A 17388-nucleotide genomic window follows, 5' to 3' on the forward strand; every position below is an offset into this window, starting at 1 on the left:
TTGTTCCCAGTCTAACCATCCATTGTCGACTCATCCTCCTACGAAGATGTGCTCCAAACTAGCTAAGCTCCACGAAGCCTACGTGAATTTGCACAGGGTCAGACACAGTCTGATACCGAAGCCAGAAGAAATAGAGAATGTGAGAATGTTAAAAATCACTGAAGACCTGACAGAAGAGCTCTTCAGAGAAGAAATGAACAGGGAGAAAGAAGAATGGACAGAGAAGTACAGACTTCAGAGACAGCAGCAACAGCAGCAACAACAACAACAACAGCAGCAGCAACCTGAAGCTGACAGAGGCTTTGTCGATTGTCGTATCGACACTAAAGAGTTCTTCTTCTCTTTCCGAAGAAGCAGACCTATCGCCAGAAAGTCTATCCTCAGAGGACATCGCATTCTTAGAAACTAAAAAAAGAATGCCATAGCAAACAAAAAAACAGCCCTTTTCAGGGCTACCCAATACTCTAGAAAAGAAATAACTATTAATTTGCCAATGTGAGTAGGTAGAGTAGTGTGAAAATAAACACTAACTCTTTTATAAAAAATGTGAGGGTATGTGTTTGTGTGTTTGTGTTTGTAAGAGCTAACGTAAGTTGGTGTGGATAGTAGATTAAAATGATGTCTTTTTTGGTGTTTGAGGTGTATATTTGGGGTTAGATTGGATTGCTTTGCTTATGTGGATAGTCTATTGAAGTGATTTATAAAAATTTTTACAATAGTGATGGGTAGCATAAAAAAGTGAGTGAGTGTTTCTTTTAGGTCCGCGCGTTGTTGTTGTTTTTTGGTCATGATCTAGGTAAGATGAATTTTATGTTTTTAGGGGATGTTTTCCTTCACGTCCGCGCTTTCAGTATAAATTGAAACTCGTTCGGCAGTCCAGCTACCCTTGTTGATTGATCAACACCAAAAATGAACACGAGACTGGAGAAACTGTTGGAACTTCATGTGCATCTGGAATATGCCAGGCGCATATTAAATGAACTGGCCGCGGAAGCCATTGTCGAGGAGGGAAGGATAAGAGAGGAGGAAAGAAGAAAAAAAGAAGAGGAGGAGAGAAGATATAAAGAAGAAGAAGAGGAAAGAAGATACAAAGAGGAGGAGAGAAGATACAAAGAAGAGGAGGAGGAAAAGGAGAGAAGAAGAAAAAATTTCAGAATCCCAGAAACCGAAAATTGGGATTCTGAAGCCACATATCCTGCCTCTGCTCTCTCCCCCCAAAAGGTAAAAAGTAACTGGGGGATAAGATGTGTATGTGGCGCCAGGCCTGGAAGGTGCCACCATTAACCAGGTGTCCATGAAGTTCCAAACAAAACAGCCCTTTTCAGGGCTACCCAATACTCTAGAAAAGAAATAACGATCGATTTGCCAATGTGTGTAGGTAGAGTAGTGTGAATATAAACACTAACTCTTTATTAATAGTGGAAGTGTATGTGTTTGTGTTTGTAAATGCTGAAGTAAGTTTGTGTGAATAGTAGATTATGGGTTTATTTATTGATTCTTAGCGTATGTAGAGAGTATAGTTGTGGTTATATTATATGAAATGAGAAAGTAGGGGATGTTTTCCTTCACATACGCGCGATGTTAGGTCATGATCTAGGTAAGATCAATTTTATGTTATTAGGGGATGTTTTCCTTCACGTCCGCGCATTCACTATAAGAACCCAAAGTGTTCGTTGTTCAAACCATTCTGCAAAGAATAAAAAGAAGATGGCGTCAAACCAAATGGACAAAATACAAACCTTGCAAGACGTTTTAGACAACTTAGGAATAATGGAACAGATGCTAATAAGACTCGTTGAAGACCATTATTCCTATAGTCCCCATCGTGTAAAGATGGAAATTAATAACTTAAGAAAAGCAAAGGACAAGATTAGTGGTGTAATGAAAGAGATAAAGGAGGAGAAAGAGGATGAAGAGGAAAGAATAAGAATACGCAAATGGAACGAAAAAATTGAAAAAGAAGAAGAAAATGAAAAGAGGAAGAAAGAAGAGGAGGAAGAGAAGAAAGAAGAGGAGGAGAAGAAAAAAAAGAAAGGGAAGAAGAGTGTAGGAGATAAAATAAGAACTTGGTGGAGAAAAAGAAGAAATTAGAAGAAGAAGAAAACCCAAAGGCCCTTTTCAGGGCCAGCCATATTTCTCGAAAAAAGATAGCCTTTCCATTGCCTACCCCTTTTTTAAATTTTTTTTTAAAATTTTTTTTAAAAAAAAAAAAACAAACAAAAAATCCCATGTTCAATTTCCCTTGTCGCTAGACAAGCCCAAAGTCTATTCCCCATGTTAATTTCCCTTGTCGCTAGAGTGGCCCACGATTTTTCTCCATGTTAAATTTCCATTGTCGCTAGAGTGGCCCAGGGGTCTCTGTAATGCTAATTTCCATTGTCGCTAGGGTGGCCCACTTTACTACTAATAACGAATCACTCAGAAGCGACTTCTCTCTTTCAAAATGGTTATGGTCATGTTATTCAATGATCTTTGAATTTTTCATGTGATTGTCATGTGATGAATGTCTTGTCTTGTGAACATTATCATAGTTTATCAAGTCCAATTACGAACTGTTATTGATTAATGGATGATGTTCAAGCAATTAATATTACTAAATAAATACTGAAATGACAATTCAGCTGCCATAAAGGAAAGATTTTAAAAGAAATATGAAAATAAACAACTTTGAACAGTTAAAGAATCCATTTTCTCTTTTCCATCCATGTTTTCGCAACTGTCCAATTTCTTCGAGCTTTTATGGGTATGACTGGTATAAGTTTCTCCTTCTATCTAAACAGTTTCATTAATATAAGGGTTGATCTAATAAAGTATACTATTTTACCAGTTTAAACCATAATGCTGTGCAGAAAATTTTAATTTACAAAAAGGCTGTGAAGCAAAAATGCTATTTTATTAATATTTTACTTACAATTATAATTACATGATCCTTAAAAGTTTTACCAAAATGCAAAATTCAAGTACTAAGATTCAAAAATACTCAGGAAAGCGTCACGTCTGTAATAAAAGAAAAAACATGAAGAAAAAAAGAACGTTGGATAAAATTATAAACATATAAAGATGCCAGCTACTTCAGCTTGAATATAATTCCACTTTGGGAGTCATGTGAAAATTGTCTCCTTTAATACTACTATGTTGATGATCAAAACTTAAAGTAATTTGGTTTAAGCATGAAACAATGCATGTAGCATTAAATAATATTTTTTGAACACATTAAAAATGATAACCAAATAATTACAATTTCTGTTAAAATTCTCACACAAAACCTTTGTGTAAAACCTAGTTAGTACTCATATACCTTATTAAGTGTAAAGATTAATTAGTACTAAAATAACCTAACAAGTGTGAAACCTAGTTAGTACTCAAATACCCTATTAAGTGTGAAATCTAGTTAGTACTCAAATACCCTATTAAGTGTGAAACCTAGTTTGTACTCAAATACCCTATTAAGTGTCAAACCTAGTTAGTACTCAAATACCCTATTAAGTGTGAAACCTAGTTAGTACTCAAATACCCTATTAAGTGTGAAACCTAGTTAGTACTCAAATACCATATTAAGTGTGAAACCTAGTTAGTACTCAAACACCCTATTAAGTGTCAAACCTAGTTAGTACTCAAATACCCTATTATGTGTGAAACCTAGTTAGTACTCAAATACCATATTAAGTGTGAAACCTAGTTAGTACTCAAATACCCTATTAAGTGTCAAACCTAGTTAGTACTTAAATATCCTATTAAGTGTGAAACCTAGTTTGTACTCAAATACCCTATTAAGTGTGAAACCTAGTTAGTACTCAAATACCCTATTAAGTGTGAAAACTAGTTAGTACTCAAATACCCTATTAAGTGTGAAACCTAGTTAGTACTCAAATACCATATTAAGTGTGAAACCTAGTTAGTACTCAAATACCCTATTAAGTGTGAAACCTAGTTAGTACTCAAATACCATATTAAGTGTGAAACCTAGTTAGTACTCAAACACCCTATTAAGTGTAAAACCTAATTAATACTTAAATACCCTATTAAGTGTAAAACCTATATAGTAATTGAATACATGTACCTTATTAAGTGTAAAACCTATATAGTAATTGAATACATGTACCTTATTAAGTGTAAAACCTATATAGTAATCGAATACATGTACCTTATTAAGTGTAAAACCTATATAGTAATTGAATACATGTACCTTATTAAGTGGTATTGGTGAACATATTTATGTAATTCTAAATTTTATGAATCAGTGAAACATTTTTTTATATAAATTTATAATGGCATCATTTTGGTCATCATTATTAAACCAAGAAGCTAACTGATACAATAGATAATTACAGTACAAAGTAAACAATTATTTTACCAATGGTAATTACAGTACAAAATAATAAAAAAATGTTTTACCAATGGTAATTACAGTACAAAGTCAACGATTACTTCACCAATGGAAATTACAGTACAAAGTCAATAAATGTTTTACAAATGGCAAGGGAATTGACAACACATGCATTTAATGCTCGATTTCTTGTCTACAATACATAAGCATCACAAGCTTATATATAATAATGCTATGAGATATGCACACTTGTTTAATTATCCTACATTAACATAAAGAAGCCATAAATATGTGCAATTTGCTGTATTTACAATAATTTCTATGTACAAGGTTTCGGAATAATATCATACATGGCAGATCTTCAAATCAGAGTGTGTCTCACATTAAGATTATAGTAAACACACAGGTATTGAGAGAATAAATTTGGTTTTCCATGGCCTTTTGTTCATATACAGGTATTAAGAAAACACATTTGTTTTTTCGTGGCATGATGAAAAAGTCTAAAAACCTGCCTAACCTATATAGATACCTAGCTTGGAGCAGTGAATACAAATCAGGGTTTTATTAAACATTGGGAAATTGTTTCCTGTAAAGTTACTTCAAGAATGCAAAACGTAAATAAATAAAACAAAGGAAAATAATATAAAGAGTTAAAATACATGTGATGACATATGACGATATGTGGAAATATTAACAATGAACTCTTGTAAAGGTATGACTCTATTTACCTGTTTGCAATGAGCTCTTGTAAAGGTATGACTGTATTTACCTGTTAGCAATGAGCTCTTGTAAAGGTATGACTGTATTTACATGTTAGCAATGAACTCTTGTAAAGGTATGACTCTATGTACCTGTTAGCAATGAAATCTTGTAAATACTTAGTAATATTGTGAATGAAATATCTACATAAGAAAATGATCAAACCTGTATGGCCATCCATTTTTATGACCAAACCTGTATGGCCATCCATTTTTATGATCAAACCTGTATGGCCATCCACTTTTATGATCAAACCTGTAAGGCCATCCATTTTTATGATCAAACCTGTATGGCCATCCATTTTTTTGATCAAACCTGTAAGGCCATCCCTTTTTATGATCAAACCTGTACAGCCATCCAATTTTATGATCAAACCTACAAGGCCATCCAATTTTATGATCAAACCTACTAGGCCATCCAATTTTATGATCAAACCTACTAGGCCATCCAATTTTATGATCAAACCTACTAGGCCATCCAATTTTATGATCAAACCTGTATGGCCATCCATTTTTATAATCAAACCTGTACAGCCATCCAATTTTATGATCAAACCTGTACAGCCATCCAATTTTATGATCAAACCTACTAGGCCATCCATTTTATGATCAAACCTACTAGGCCATCCAATTTTATGATCAAACCTACTAGGCCATCCAATTTTATGATCAAACCTGTATGGCCATCCATTTTTATAATCAAACCTGTTTGGCCATCCATTTTTAAAATCAAGCCTACCAGGCCATCCATTTTTAAAATCAAGCCTACCAGGCCATCCATTTTTATGACCAAACCTGTATGACCATCCATTTTTATGATCAAACCTGTTTGGCCATCCATTTTTAAAATCAAAAGCCTACCAGGCCATCCATTTTTAAAATCAAGCCTACCAGGCCATCCATTTTTATGACCAAACCTGTATGACCATCCATTTTTATGATCAAACCTACTAGGTCATCCACATTTATAACTCCCATGCATAGTGTAATTGTGATGAAATTTTGTAATACAATCTAAAGTGATGGAGTACTTTACAAAATGTAATACAGTCAGACCAATGATGTACTATACAGAGCTTATTGTTGTCTGAAAAAAGGAGTACTGTACAGAACTTAATAGTCTGAAATGATGAAGTACTGTACAGTACTCAATACAGTTTGACCTATGAAGTACTGCATAAAACTTACTACTGTACACAATAATAAAGCACTGTATAGATAGTAATAGTCTGAAATGGTGGAGTACTGTACAACACTTAATATAGTCTGACCTATTGAGTACTGTACAGAGTTTAATAGTCACACCTATGAAGTATATTTAAAGAACTTAATATAATTTAACCAGCAGAGTATTGTAATTAACTTAATACAGTCTGAAGTGATGGAGTACTGTAATTAACTTAATACAGTCTGAAGTGATGAAGTACAGTAATTAACTTAATACAGTCTGAAGTGACAGAGTATTGTAATTAATATAATACTGTCTGAAGTGATGGATTACTGTAATTAACTTAATACAGTCTGAAGTGATGAAGTACAGTAATTAACTTAATACAGTCTGAAGTGACAGAGTATTGTAATTAATATAATACTGTCTGAAGTGATGGATTACTGTAATTAACTTAATATATTCTGAAGTGACTAAGTACAGTAATTAACCTAATACTGTCTGAAGTGATGGAATACTGTAATTAACTTAATACAGTTTGACTTGTGCTTCACAAGTGAGATAGCAAACTTGGACATAGCTTGCCAAAGTAAATATTTCTGAATGTCTCTAGTCATAATAACGAAGAATAGTGTTTTATTTTTGTTTCTTATTCCTGAATTTAGCCATGATAGATTAGAAGAGACTAATGGCAAGCACAAGGTCTGGATTAAATAATCATACATTAAGGATTTGTTAATATGAAAACAATGACTAGATTTAGCACAAAACTTGATCTGGAACGAGTCGTGCAAGGCTAATACCCTGAAAACAGTCATAACTGAGTGAAGAACAAAAATATTCCCACATAATCATTCTTGTTCATGATGATGAAAATTATGGATAATGGCTTATGTGATTTGTGCTTCATGATAATGCCATGCTAGAATAGTTATTTAAACAGATTTCAAATTTCATTCATTACAGAATGATCACAATGATTATACACATAAACCAATCCCACCATATCAATTAGAGCTGTAAAACACTTATCAATATTTTCAATAACTCCTGAAAAACAGATAAAACATGAAAATAGGAACAGGATAAAGTGATCGTCAATTTCTATTATATATGATCAAAAGATAAGTCATAAAAATAAAAAGATTGGTAAAGTGAACTTAAATTTCCATTTCACATGAATAAAGAATAAAACAGGATAAAGTGAACTCCAATTTGCATTGAACATAAAAAGAAGGATAAGACATAATAACAGAAACAGGGTAAAGTTGACTCCAATGTACATTACAAATGATAAAAAAGGATAAGACACGAAAATATGAACTTGGTATAATGAACTCTAATTTGTAATAAACTCAAAGGTTCCATGGATTTATGTCTCTTATCTGTGATGGGTATCATGATGACATATCTCTTAGTGTATGAAGGTGAGATAGGAAATACCAGCTCTCTGTGTAAGAAGTTAAGACAGGAAATACAAGTTCTGTGTGTACGAAGGTGAGACAGCAAATAATATCTCTATGTGTATGAAGGTGAGATAGGAAATACCAGCTCTGTGTGTAAGAAGTTAAGACAGGAAATACAAGTTCTATGTGTATGAAGGCGAGACAGCAAATACTACCTCTATGTGTATGAAGGTGAGATAGGAAATACCAACTCTGTGTGTATGAAGGTGAGATACGAAATACCAGATGTGTGTATATGAAGTCAAGATGGGAAATACAGGTTCTGTGTGTATGATGGTGAGACAGCAAATATCAAACTCTGTGTGTATGACAGTAAGATAGGAAATACTAGATCTGTGTGTATGAAGATGAGGTAGCAAATACTAGCTGTGTGTATTAAGGTATGACAGGAAATTCTAGCTCTGCATGTATGAAGGTGAGACCGCAAATACTAGCATAAGACATGAAATAATAGCTCTGTGTTTATGAAGGTGAGATAGGAAATACTAGATCTGTGTGTATGAATGTGAGACAGCAAACACTAGCTCTGTGTGCATGAAAGTGCAACAGCTAATACTAGCCCTGTGTGTAGGAAGGTGTGACAGCTAATACTAGCTGTGTATGTATTAATATGCAACTCTGTGTGTATGAATATGCATCAGCAAATAACTGTGCATATGAAGGTGAGATGGGAAATTCTAGCTGTGCGTATGAAAGTGATACAGCTAAATTTCAGCTAAATACAGCCACTGGTATACAATGTACATAACACGCATTCTAACATTACAGCTGCTGTCATTACTAATAGTGATATCTGTGTCTAACAGCTGCATGTCAAGGGTATTTTATTAAATATAATTATTTTTTCATTGGTAAAGCTATTTAATATAATTAGTATAATTACTATCAGCCCAAATAAAGAAGAGTTGGTATTTAATTAGTATAAGTACTATCATCCCAGAAGAGGAGTGGTTGGTATATAATTAGTATAATTACAAGCAGTCCAACTTTAAGGGGTTGGTATTTAATTAATATAATTACTAATAGTCCAAATGTAGGGGTTGTTACTGCTGTACTTATCTGTGTGTACATTCTCACCCAGAATTCACCTATTCATAAAGTCTAGCTGTTAATGAACATATATTATGATATCCTCCTGACCCATTTAGGTGTGAAAGTCCACCTATCAGGTAAAAATTGCATTTTGATTTCCATGTTTGGTTTGTCAAGCAGTTGGACAGGAGTCTAGTTGGTTATTGCTTAGTTAGTGAAGAAGCTGGACAGGAGCCCAGTTAGTCATGACCTAGTTAGTCAAGCAGTATGACATAAGCCTAGTTAGTGATGGCCTAGTTAGTCAAGCATTTGGAAAGAAGCCCAGTTACTCATGAACTAGTCAGTCAAGCAGTAGGACAGAAGCCTAGTTAGTGATGGCCAGGTTATTCAAGCAGTTGGACAGAAGCCTAGTTCATCATGGCCTAGTTGGGCAAGCAGTTGGACAGAAGCCTAGTTCATCATGGCCTAGTTGGGCAAGCAGTTGGACAGAAGCCTAGTTCATCATGGCCTAAGCCATTGGACAGAAGCCTAGTTAGTGATGGCCAGGTTATTCAAGCAGTAGGACAGAAGCCTAGTTCATCATGGCCTAGTTGGGCAAGCAGCTGGACAGAAGCCTAGTTCATCATGGCCTAGTTGGGCAAGCAGTTGGACAGAAGCCTAGTTCATCATGGCCTAGTTGGTCAAGCAGTTGGACAGAAGCCTAGTTCATCAGGGCCTAGTTGGTCAAGCAGTTGGACAGAAGCCTAGTTGGTCAAGCAGTTGGACAGAAGCCTAGTTCATCATGGCCTAGTTGGTCAAGCAGTTGGACAGAAGCCTAGTTCATCATGGCCTAGTTGGTCAAGCCATTGGACAGAAGCCTAGTTAGTGATGGCCAGGTTATTCAAGCAGTAGGACAGAAGCCTAGTTCATCATGGCTAGTTGGTCAAGCATTTGGACAGAAGCCTAGTTCATCATGGCCTTAGTTGGTCAAGCTGTTGGGCAGAAGCCTAGTTAGTGATGGCCAGGTTATTTAAGCAGCAGGACAGAAGCCTAGTTCATCATGGCCTAGTTGGTCAAGCCATTGGACAGAATCCTAGTTAGTCATGGTCTTCTTGGTCAAGCAGTTGGAAACGAGCCTAGTTAGTCACCAAAGAGGCTTATGTTACATCACATTTCAAGTAATTTTTTTATTTAACATTTCTTGACCAATTTTTGTTAAATTTTCACAACTTCACATCATACTTAAAAGCCCAATATCAATCACCATAGGTTTCCTGTTTACTTTTAAAGACAAAAGACACAGTTTAAATAAAGTAATTGTAGCTTATGAATGGAACTTCCTTAGGTGTTCTAAGAGGTCAGATGAAAGTTTGTAACATGTGATCAAGCAGTAGGATAGAAGCCTAGTTCATCATGGCCTAGTTGGTCAAGCCGTTGGACAGAAGCCTAGTTCATCATGGCCTAGTTGGTCAAGCCATTGGACAGAAGCCTAGTTCATCATGACCCAGTTGGTCAAGCCATTGGACAGAAGCCTAGTTCATCATGGCCTAGTTGGTCAAGCCATTGGACAGAAGCCTAGTTCATCATGGCCTAGTTGGTCAAGCCATTGGACAGAAGCCTAGTTCATCATGGCCTAGTTGGTCAAGCCATTGGACAGAAGCCTAGTTAGTCATAGCCTAGCTAGTCACCAAAGAGGATTTTGCTACATCACATTTCAAGTAATTTTGTATTCAACATCTCTTCACAAATTTTTGTCAATTTTTCACAACTTCACATCATCCTTAAAAGCCCAATATCAATCACCATATGTTTGTTGTTTACTTTTAAAGACAAAATACACAGTTTAAATAAAGTAATTGTAGCTTATGAATGCAGCATTCTGAATTCTTCTCAGAGGTCAGATAAAGTCTAGAACATGTGATCATGTTCAGACTTTAAGGTCTGTCATGACGATGAAATTTCTTCGTACATGATGGGGCTAGTTCTGGCTTGTTTTGCGTACAAGACGACCAGTTCTGGCCTGTTTGGTGTACACTATTAAGACCACCAGTTCTGGCTTGTTTGATGTGCACTATTAAGACATCATCTGTACTCAGACATCAAAATTTCATGTTATGTTTGCATACAGTCTATATTTGTATTTTTTTAATTGTAAAGTACAGTATTCCTTCATTTTTACGGCAGCTCATTACATGTGATCCCCTTTATAAGACAGGTATAGTCCTGGATGCCTTTTACAAGACAGACACTGTGATGGATCTATTTCATCATACATGTATAGTCCTGGACCCCTTATATAAGACATGTTTGATTAGACATGTATAGTCTTGGACCCCTTTTATAAGACAGACATAGTGATGAATCTATTTGATTAGATATGTATAATCCTGGACACCTTTTATAAGACAGACATAGTGATGAATCACATTTTTAAGATGGAAATAGTGATGGATCCCGTTAATAAGACAGGTATAATCCTGGATCCCTTTGATAAGATAGGTATAATCCTGGATCCCTTTTATAAGACAGGTATTGTCCTGGATCCCTTTTATAAGACAGACAGTCATGGATCCCTTTTTATAAGACAGATATAGTAATGGATCCCTTTAATAAGACAGACACAGTCATGCATCCCATTTATAAGACAGGTATAGTCATGGATACCTTTTATAAGACTGGTATAGTCGTGGATACCTTTTATAAGACAGGTATAGTCGTGGATACCTTTTATAAGACTGGTATAGTAGTGGATACCTTTTATAAGACAGGTATAGTCGTGGATACCTTTTATAAGACAGGTATAATCGTGGATACCTTTTATAAGACAGGTATAGTCATGGATACCTTTTATAAGACTGGTATAGTCATGGATACCATTTATAAGACTGGTATAGTCATGGATACCATTTATAAGACTGGTATAGTCATGGATAGCTTTTATAAGACTGGTAAAGTCGTGGATACCTTTTATAAGACTGGTATAGTCATATACACCTTTTATAAGACTGGTATAGTCATGGATCCCTTTTATAAGACAGGTATAGTCATGGATACCTTTTATAAGACAGACACAGTCATGCATCCCATTTATAAGACTGGTATAGTTGTGGATCCCTTTTATAAGACAGGTATAGTCATGGATCCCATTTATAAGACTGGTATTGTCATGGATCCCATTTCACTATATAGTACTATTATTCACCAAATACCTCATATACAAGGTGATGACTTATAATATGGTCCACTTTTATAGCACTTATGAACAGTGCTTGAGTACTGGGTCATGTATTTGACTGTGACTGATCAGAGCAGAATTGTGATCCTACATTGTTTACTGTAAGAATGGTGATGGTACATGGCTTGCTGTGTGAATGGTGATGATACATGGCTTGCTGTATGAATGGTGATGATACATGATTTGCTGTATGAATGGTGATGATACATGGCTTGTTGTTAGAATGGTGATGATACATGGCTTGTTGTATGAATGGTGATGATACATGGCTTGTTGTATGAATGGTGATGATACATAGTTTGCTGTGTGAATGGTGATGATACATGGCTTGTTGTATGAATGGTGATGATACATGGCTTGTTGTATGAATGGTGATGATACATAGTTTGCTGTGTGAATGGTGATGATACATGGCTTGTTGTATGAATGGTGATGATACATGGCTTGCTGTAAGTGTGTGTGTGATTTGGATTTTTCACATAGCTTTAACAATTTTTCAGTCATGTCTGCATTGTGAAAGTTGATGGTGATGTCTAGCACTGGGGCATCATGCTGCAGACATGTAGCATTATGTCCCACCAAGTCACATTATCCTGACATCAAGCAGACCAGTCCTAATACTAGCCTCTTAATGCTGAGCGCCAAGTGAGGCAACTGTTAGTACCATTTTTGTAAGTCTTTGGTATGACTCAAACAGGGATCAAGCCCATGACCTCCCTCAGCCAAGGCAAATGATCTAACCACAAGGCCACCGGAGCGGTGCTTGCTGTAGAATGCTGATGATACATGGATTGCTGTTAGAATGGTGGTGATACATGGCTTGCTGTAAGAATGGTGATGATACATGGATTGCTGTAAGAATGGTGACCATATATGCTTGCGGTAAAGATGGTGACCATACATGGTTTGCTGTAAGAATGGTGAGTATGCATGGCTTGCTGTATGAATGGTGATGATACATGGATTGCTGTAAGAATGGTGACCACACATGGCTTGCTATTAGAATGGTGACCATACATAGTTTGCTGTTAGAATGGTGATGATACATGGATTGCTGTTAGAATGGTGGTGATACATGGTTTTCTGTTAGATTTTGTAGTTGTTGTAGGGTTTAACGCCATTTTTCAGCACAAGATAGGCTATACATGGCAGCCAGTATTAATGGTTGAGGAAGAACCCGGGAAAATACCGGAAAGAACCACCGACCCACGAGAAGCTACTGGCAAGCTTTCTCACATACCCACATTGGCTGAATTGAGACTCGAACCCACGCAGACAGAGGTGAGATGGCAGTGATCCGTAACGGAGACCGCTTTAGACCACTCGGCCACTTGGGGCCCCATTTTCTGTTAGAATGGTGACCATACATGGTTTGCTGTAAGAATGGTGATGATACATGATTTGCTGTAAGAATGGTGAGTATGCATGGCTTGCTGTTAGAATGGTGAGTATACATGATTTGCTGTAAGAATGGTGACCATACATGGTTTGCTGTATGAATGGTGACCATACATGATTTGCTGTAAGAATGGTGAGTATACATGATTTGCTGTTAGAATGGTGACCATACATGGCTTGCTGTTAGAATGGTAACCATACATGATTTGCTGTAAGAATGGTGATGATACATGGATTGCTATAAGATTGGTGACCATACATGCTTGCTGTATGAATGGTGACCATACATGCTTGCTGTATGATTGGTGACCATACATGTTTGCTGTATGAATGGTGACCATACATGGTTTTCTGTAAGTATGGTGACCATGCATGGTTTGCTGTAAGAATGGTGAACATACATTGTTTGCTGTAATAATGGTAAACATACCTGATTTGCTGTAAGAATGGTGACCATGCATGGTTTGCTGTAAGAATGGTAAACATACATGGTCTGCTGTAAGAATGGTGACCATACATGGTTTGCTGTAAGAATGGTGACCATACATGGTTTGCTGTAAAAATGGTGACCATATATAGACTGCTGTAAGACTGGTGACCATACATGGCTTGCTGTTAGAATGGTGACCATACATGATTTGCTGTAAGAATGGTGACCATACATGGTTTGCTGTAAGAATGGTGATCATACATGGTTTACTATAAGAATGGTGACCATACATGGTTTGCTGTAAAAATGGTGAGTATGCATGGCTTGCTGTTAGAATGGTGATTATGCATGGCTTGCTGTAAGAATGGTGACCATATATGGCCTGCTGTTAGAATGGTGATGATACATGGTTTGCTGTGTATAATATTTGTTACAGCACTTTGGAAACCATGAAATTCAAGACTCAATTTATTCCATCAAGCTCCAGTAAACATAATACCCATACAAAAATCACTGAGATGAATATAAAAATAAAATGTGTTTCTCTATTTCTTGTTTTCATTATAGAATTATTCTCCAATATTATTACATTACCAATATTAAAATATCAATATCATACAATAATATGATCTCATCAGTGAGGAAGCAAGAGTTATGCCCCCCCCCCCTTCCATTTCAACATGTTGCTTTCTTACACTGCTACTTAGAAACAAAACTTTATAAATTATTGACAGTTTATATTAAATCTTCTGTTGGAAGCTTACTCTTGGTCGCAGAGGAATTACCCTATCAATACAAATTTTCATGCAAAAGAAAATGCCTTAAATTTGCCCTCTCACCCCCACCCCCATCTAAATCATTTTAAAATGAAAGTGATCTTTAGTACATAAATGTCAAAAAAATAGCAAGGTTTCTGATGATATTTGAATCATGAAAATGAAGTCATCACATCAAGAAAAACATGTCTCATGTCAAAAATGTATAGTTTATAAGCAAAAATATAAAAAAATTAAGACATACAAAAATGATTGACATGGACTTGTCCTCTATATCATGGTTTTGTCAAACTTTAATTAAAAATTTGACTAAGATTTTGATATTAAACCTGTAACAGACAGCAGTGTTAGTTATGTACCAGTAAAATTGTACAAAACCCCAAATAATTTCAATCAACATTTATCATCATATATATCTTATAATTCCCCACTTGTTCAATTACCAAAATATAATTTGCCAAAATTAAAAACTCACAATTTTGGATAAAATTAGTAATTTTAAGTCTTTTCAAAAATACCATTGCTTTTTTAATACTTTCATTACATTTGGCATGAATCATACTATTTTAATACTAATAGTATATTAGTATGGATCATACTATTTTAATACTAATAGTATATTAGTATGAATCATACTATTTTAATACTAATAGTATATTAGTATGAATCATACTATTTTAATACTAATATTATATTTAGTGTGAATCATACTATTTTAATAATAATATTACATTTTGTATGCATCATACCATTCTTTGCATTTACAGGAAAATCATATTAGGGATTGTATACAAGTCCCATGGTCAATTGCATGTTACTATTAATGAATGGAAGATTAAATGATTTAATTACTTTGTACACGTGTGATGAAATGGATTTCACTATCCAAACATTATGGCTGCCTTATACGTTCAAATTTATGTCAAACAACACACACCTTTCACAAAGTCAAATGAAGATCTATATGAATATGTCAAATGGAAAGATGTCAGACTCAATTGTATCTGAAGCTGTTACATGGCATATATTAGAGTGTGCTAGACACATTACATGGCATATATTAGAGTGTGCTAGACACATTACATAGCATATGTTAGAGTGCTAGACACATTACATATGTTAGAATGTGGTAGACAAATTCCCTGGTATAAGTTAGAATGCACTAGAAACATTACATGGCATATGTTAGAATGTGCTAGACACTTATATGGCATTTGTTAGAATGTTCTAGACACATTATGACATATGTTAAATTGTGCTAGACATATTATACATGTATACTCTATTATCAAGTGCACACTTAGAATACCCAGATTTATTTTAAAGTACATAGCTAGAGCACTTCCAATATTATATGAAGGTCATATTACATAAAGGCCATATTATATGAAGGTCATATTCTATGAAGGTCATATTCTGGGGGGAAAATACATTTTTTCAAGTGACTGTTGAACTATCATTAAACCATGCATATAAATGAACACATTGACATACATGTAACTATGCCATTGCTTTAACTCTATGAAATAAGCAATATATCTACTCAATGCATGGCTTGTTCAGGTCTCCCTATATTGGTACATATGCAATATATCTACTCAATGCATGGCTTGTTCAGGTCTCCCTACATTGGTACATGTGTTAGAAAAGGCAGATCTGTATTGACCAGGTCTCTCTACATGTATTAGAAAAAGATGTGCATCACACAAACTCTGCTGACTCCATGACCTCTATATTTGTCTTAAGTGGCTGACTAACATCACCACTAGGAGAATCGTTCTCTGTAGAAATGAAGGACTGGATTTCATCTGCAATCTGTCGGAACGTGGGCCTATCATAGGGGTTCATAACCCAACACTGCAACATGAGCTGGTAACTGAAAGTTATAAAACATGTTTAATATTTATTTTTAGAGAAAATCTAGTCAGTAATATTTAATGTTTCCCAAACATTCTAAGTGAACGTGAATCTGGCTGATTGTTATTTCCAATTTGTTCTGTTCTTGTTTTCACTGTTGTTAATGAGGAATTTCCATTCAAACTGTCATTCAACATTGTCCAAAAAAAATTAAGTATAAAAAAAAATCAGTCATTCTTCTGTTATTTCTGTTGGTCATTTTGCTTTCAGTAAAACATGAAGTGCAGCAAAGTTTTATCACTCTTGTCCACAAAATCTAATCATACAAATGTAATCACAGTGCGTGATGTTTGATAACATACAAATGTAATCACAGTGCGTGATGTTTGATAACATCCAAATGTAATCACAGTGCATGATGTTTGATAACATCCAAATGTAATCACAGTTCATGATGTTTGATAACATCCAAATGTAATTGCAGTTCATGATGTTTGATAACATCCAAATGTAATCACAGCACATGATGTTTGATAACATACAAATGTAATCACAGTGCATGATGTTTGATAACATCCAAATGTAATCACAGTGCGTGATGTTTGATAACATCCAAATGTAATCACAGTTCATGATGTTTGATAACATCCAAATGTAATCACAGTGCATGATGTTTGATAACATCCAAATGTAATCACAGTGCATGATGTTTGATAACATCCAAATGTAATCAGAGTGCATGTTTGAAAACATCCAAATGTAATCACAGTGCATGATGTTTGATAACATCCAAATGTAATCACAGTGCATGATGTTTGATAACATCCAAATGTAATCACAGTGCATGATGTTTGATAACATCCAAATGTAATCACAGTGCATGATGTTTGATAACATCCAAATGTAATCACAGTGCGTGATGTTTGATAACATCCAAATGTAATCACAGTGCATGATGTTTG

The 17388-nt window shown here is 35.2% G+C and overlaps 1 protein-coding gene across 1 annotated transcript in view; it reads right to left on the minus strand.

The window, feature by feature from the left end:
- Window positions 1–2874: 2874 nt before the first annotated feature.
- The window catches only part of LOC149804167 (uncharacterized), a 177339-nt gene continuing 162825 nt past the window's right edge, over window positions 2875–17388 (minus strand). The window contains exon 29 of the mRNA XM_089954054.1: window positions 2875–16445. Coding sequence (XP_089810180.1) covers window positions 16271–16445 — 175 coding nt within the window. The 3' untranslated portion in view covers window positions 2875–16270. The remainder of the gene's footprint in view (window positions 16446–17388) is intronic.

Source organism: Sinohyriopsis cumingii, chromosome 3 (genome assembly GCF_028554795.1).
Source record: "Sinohyriopsis cumingii isolate HCF-2022 chromosome 3, ASM2855479v2, whole genome shotgun sequence".
In the NCBI taxonomy this organism is placed as follows: Eukaryota; Metazoa; Mollusca; class Bivalvia; order Unionida; family Unionidae; genus Sinohyriopsis; species Sinohyriopsis cumingii.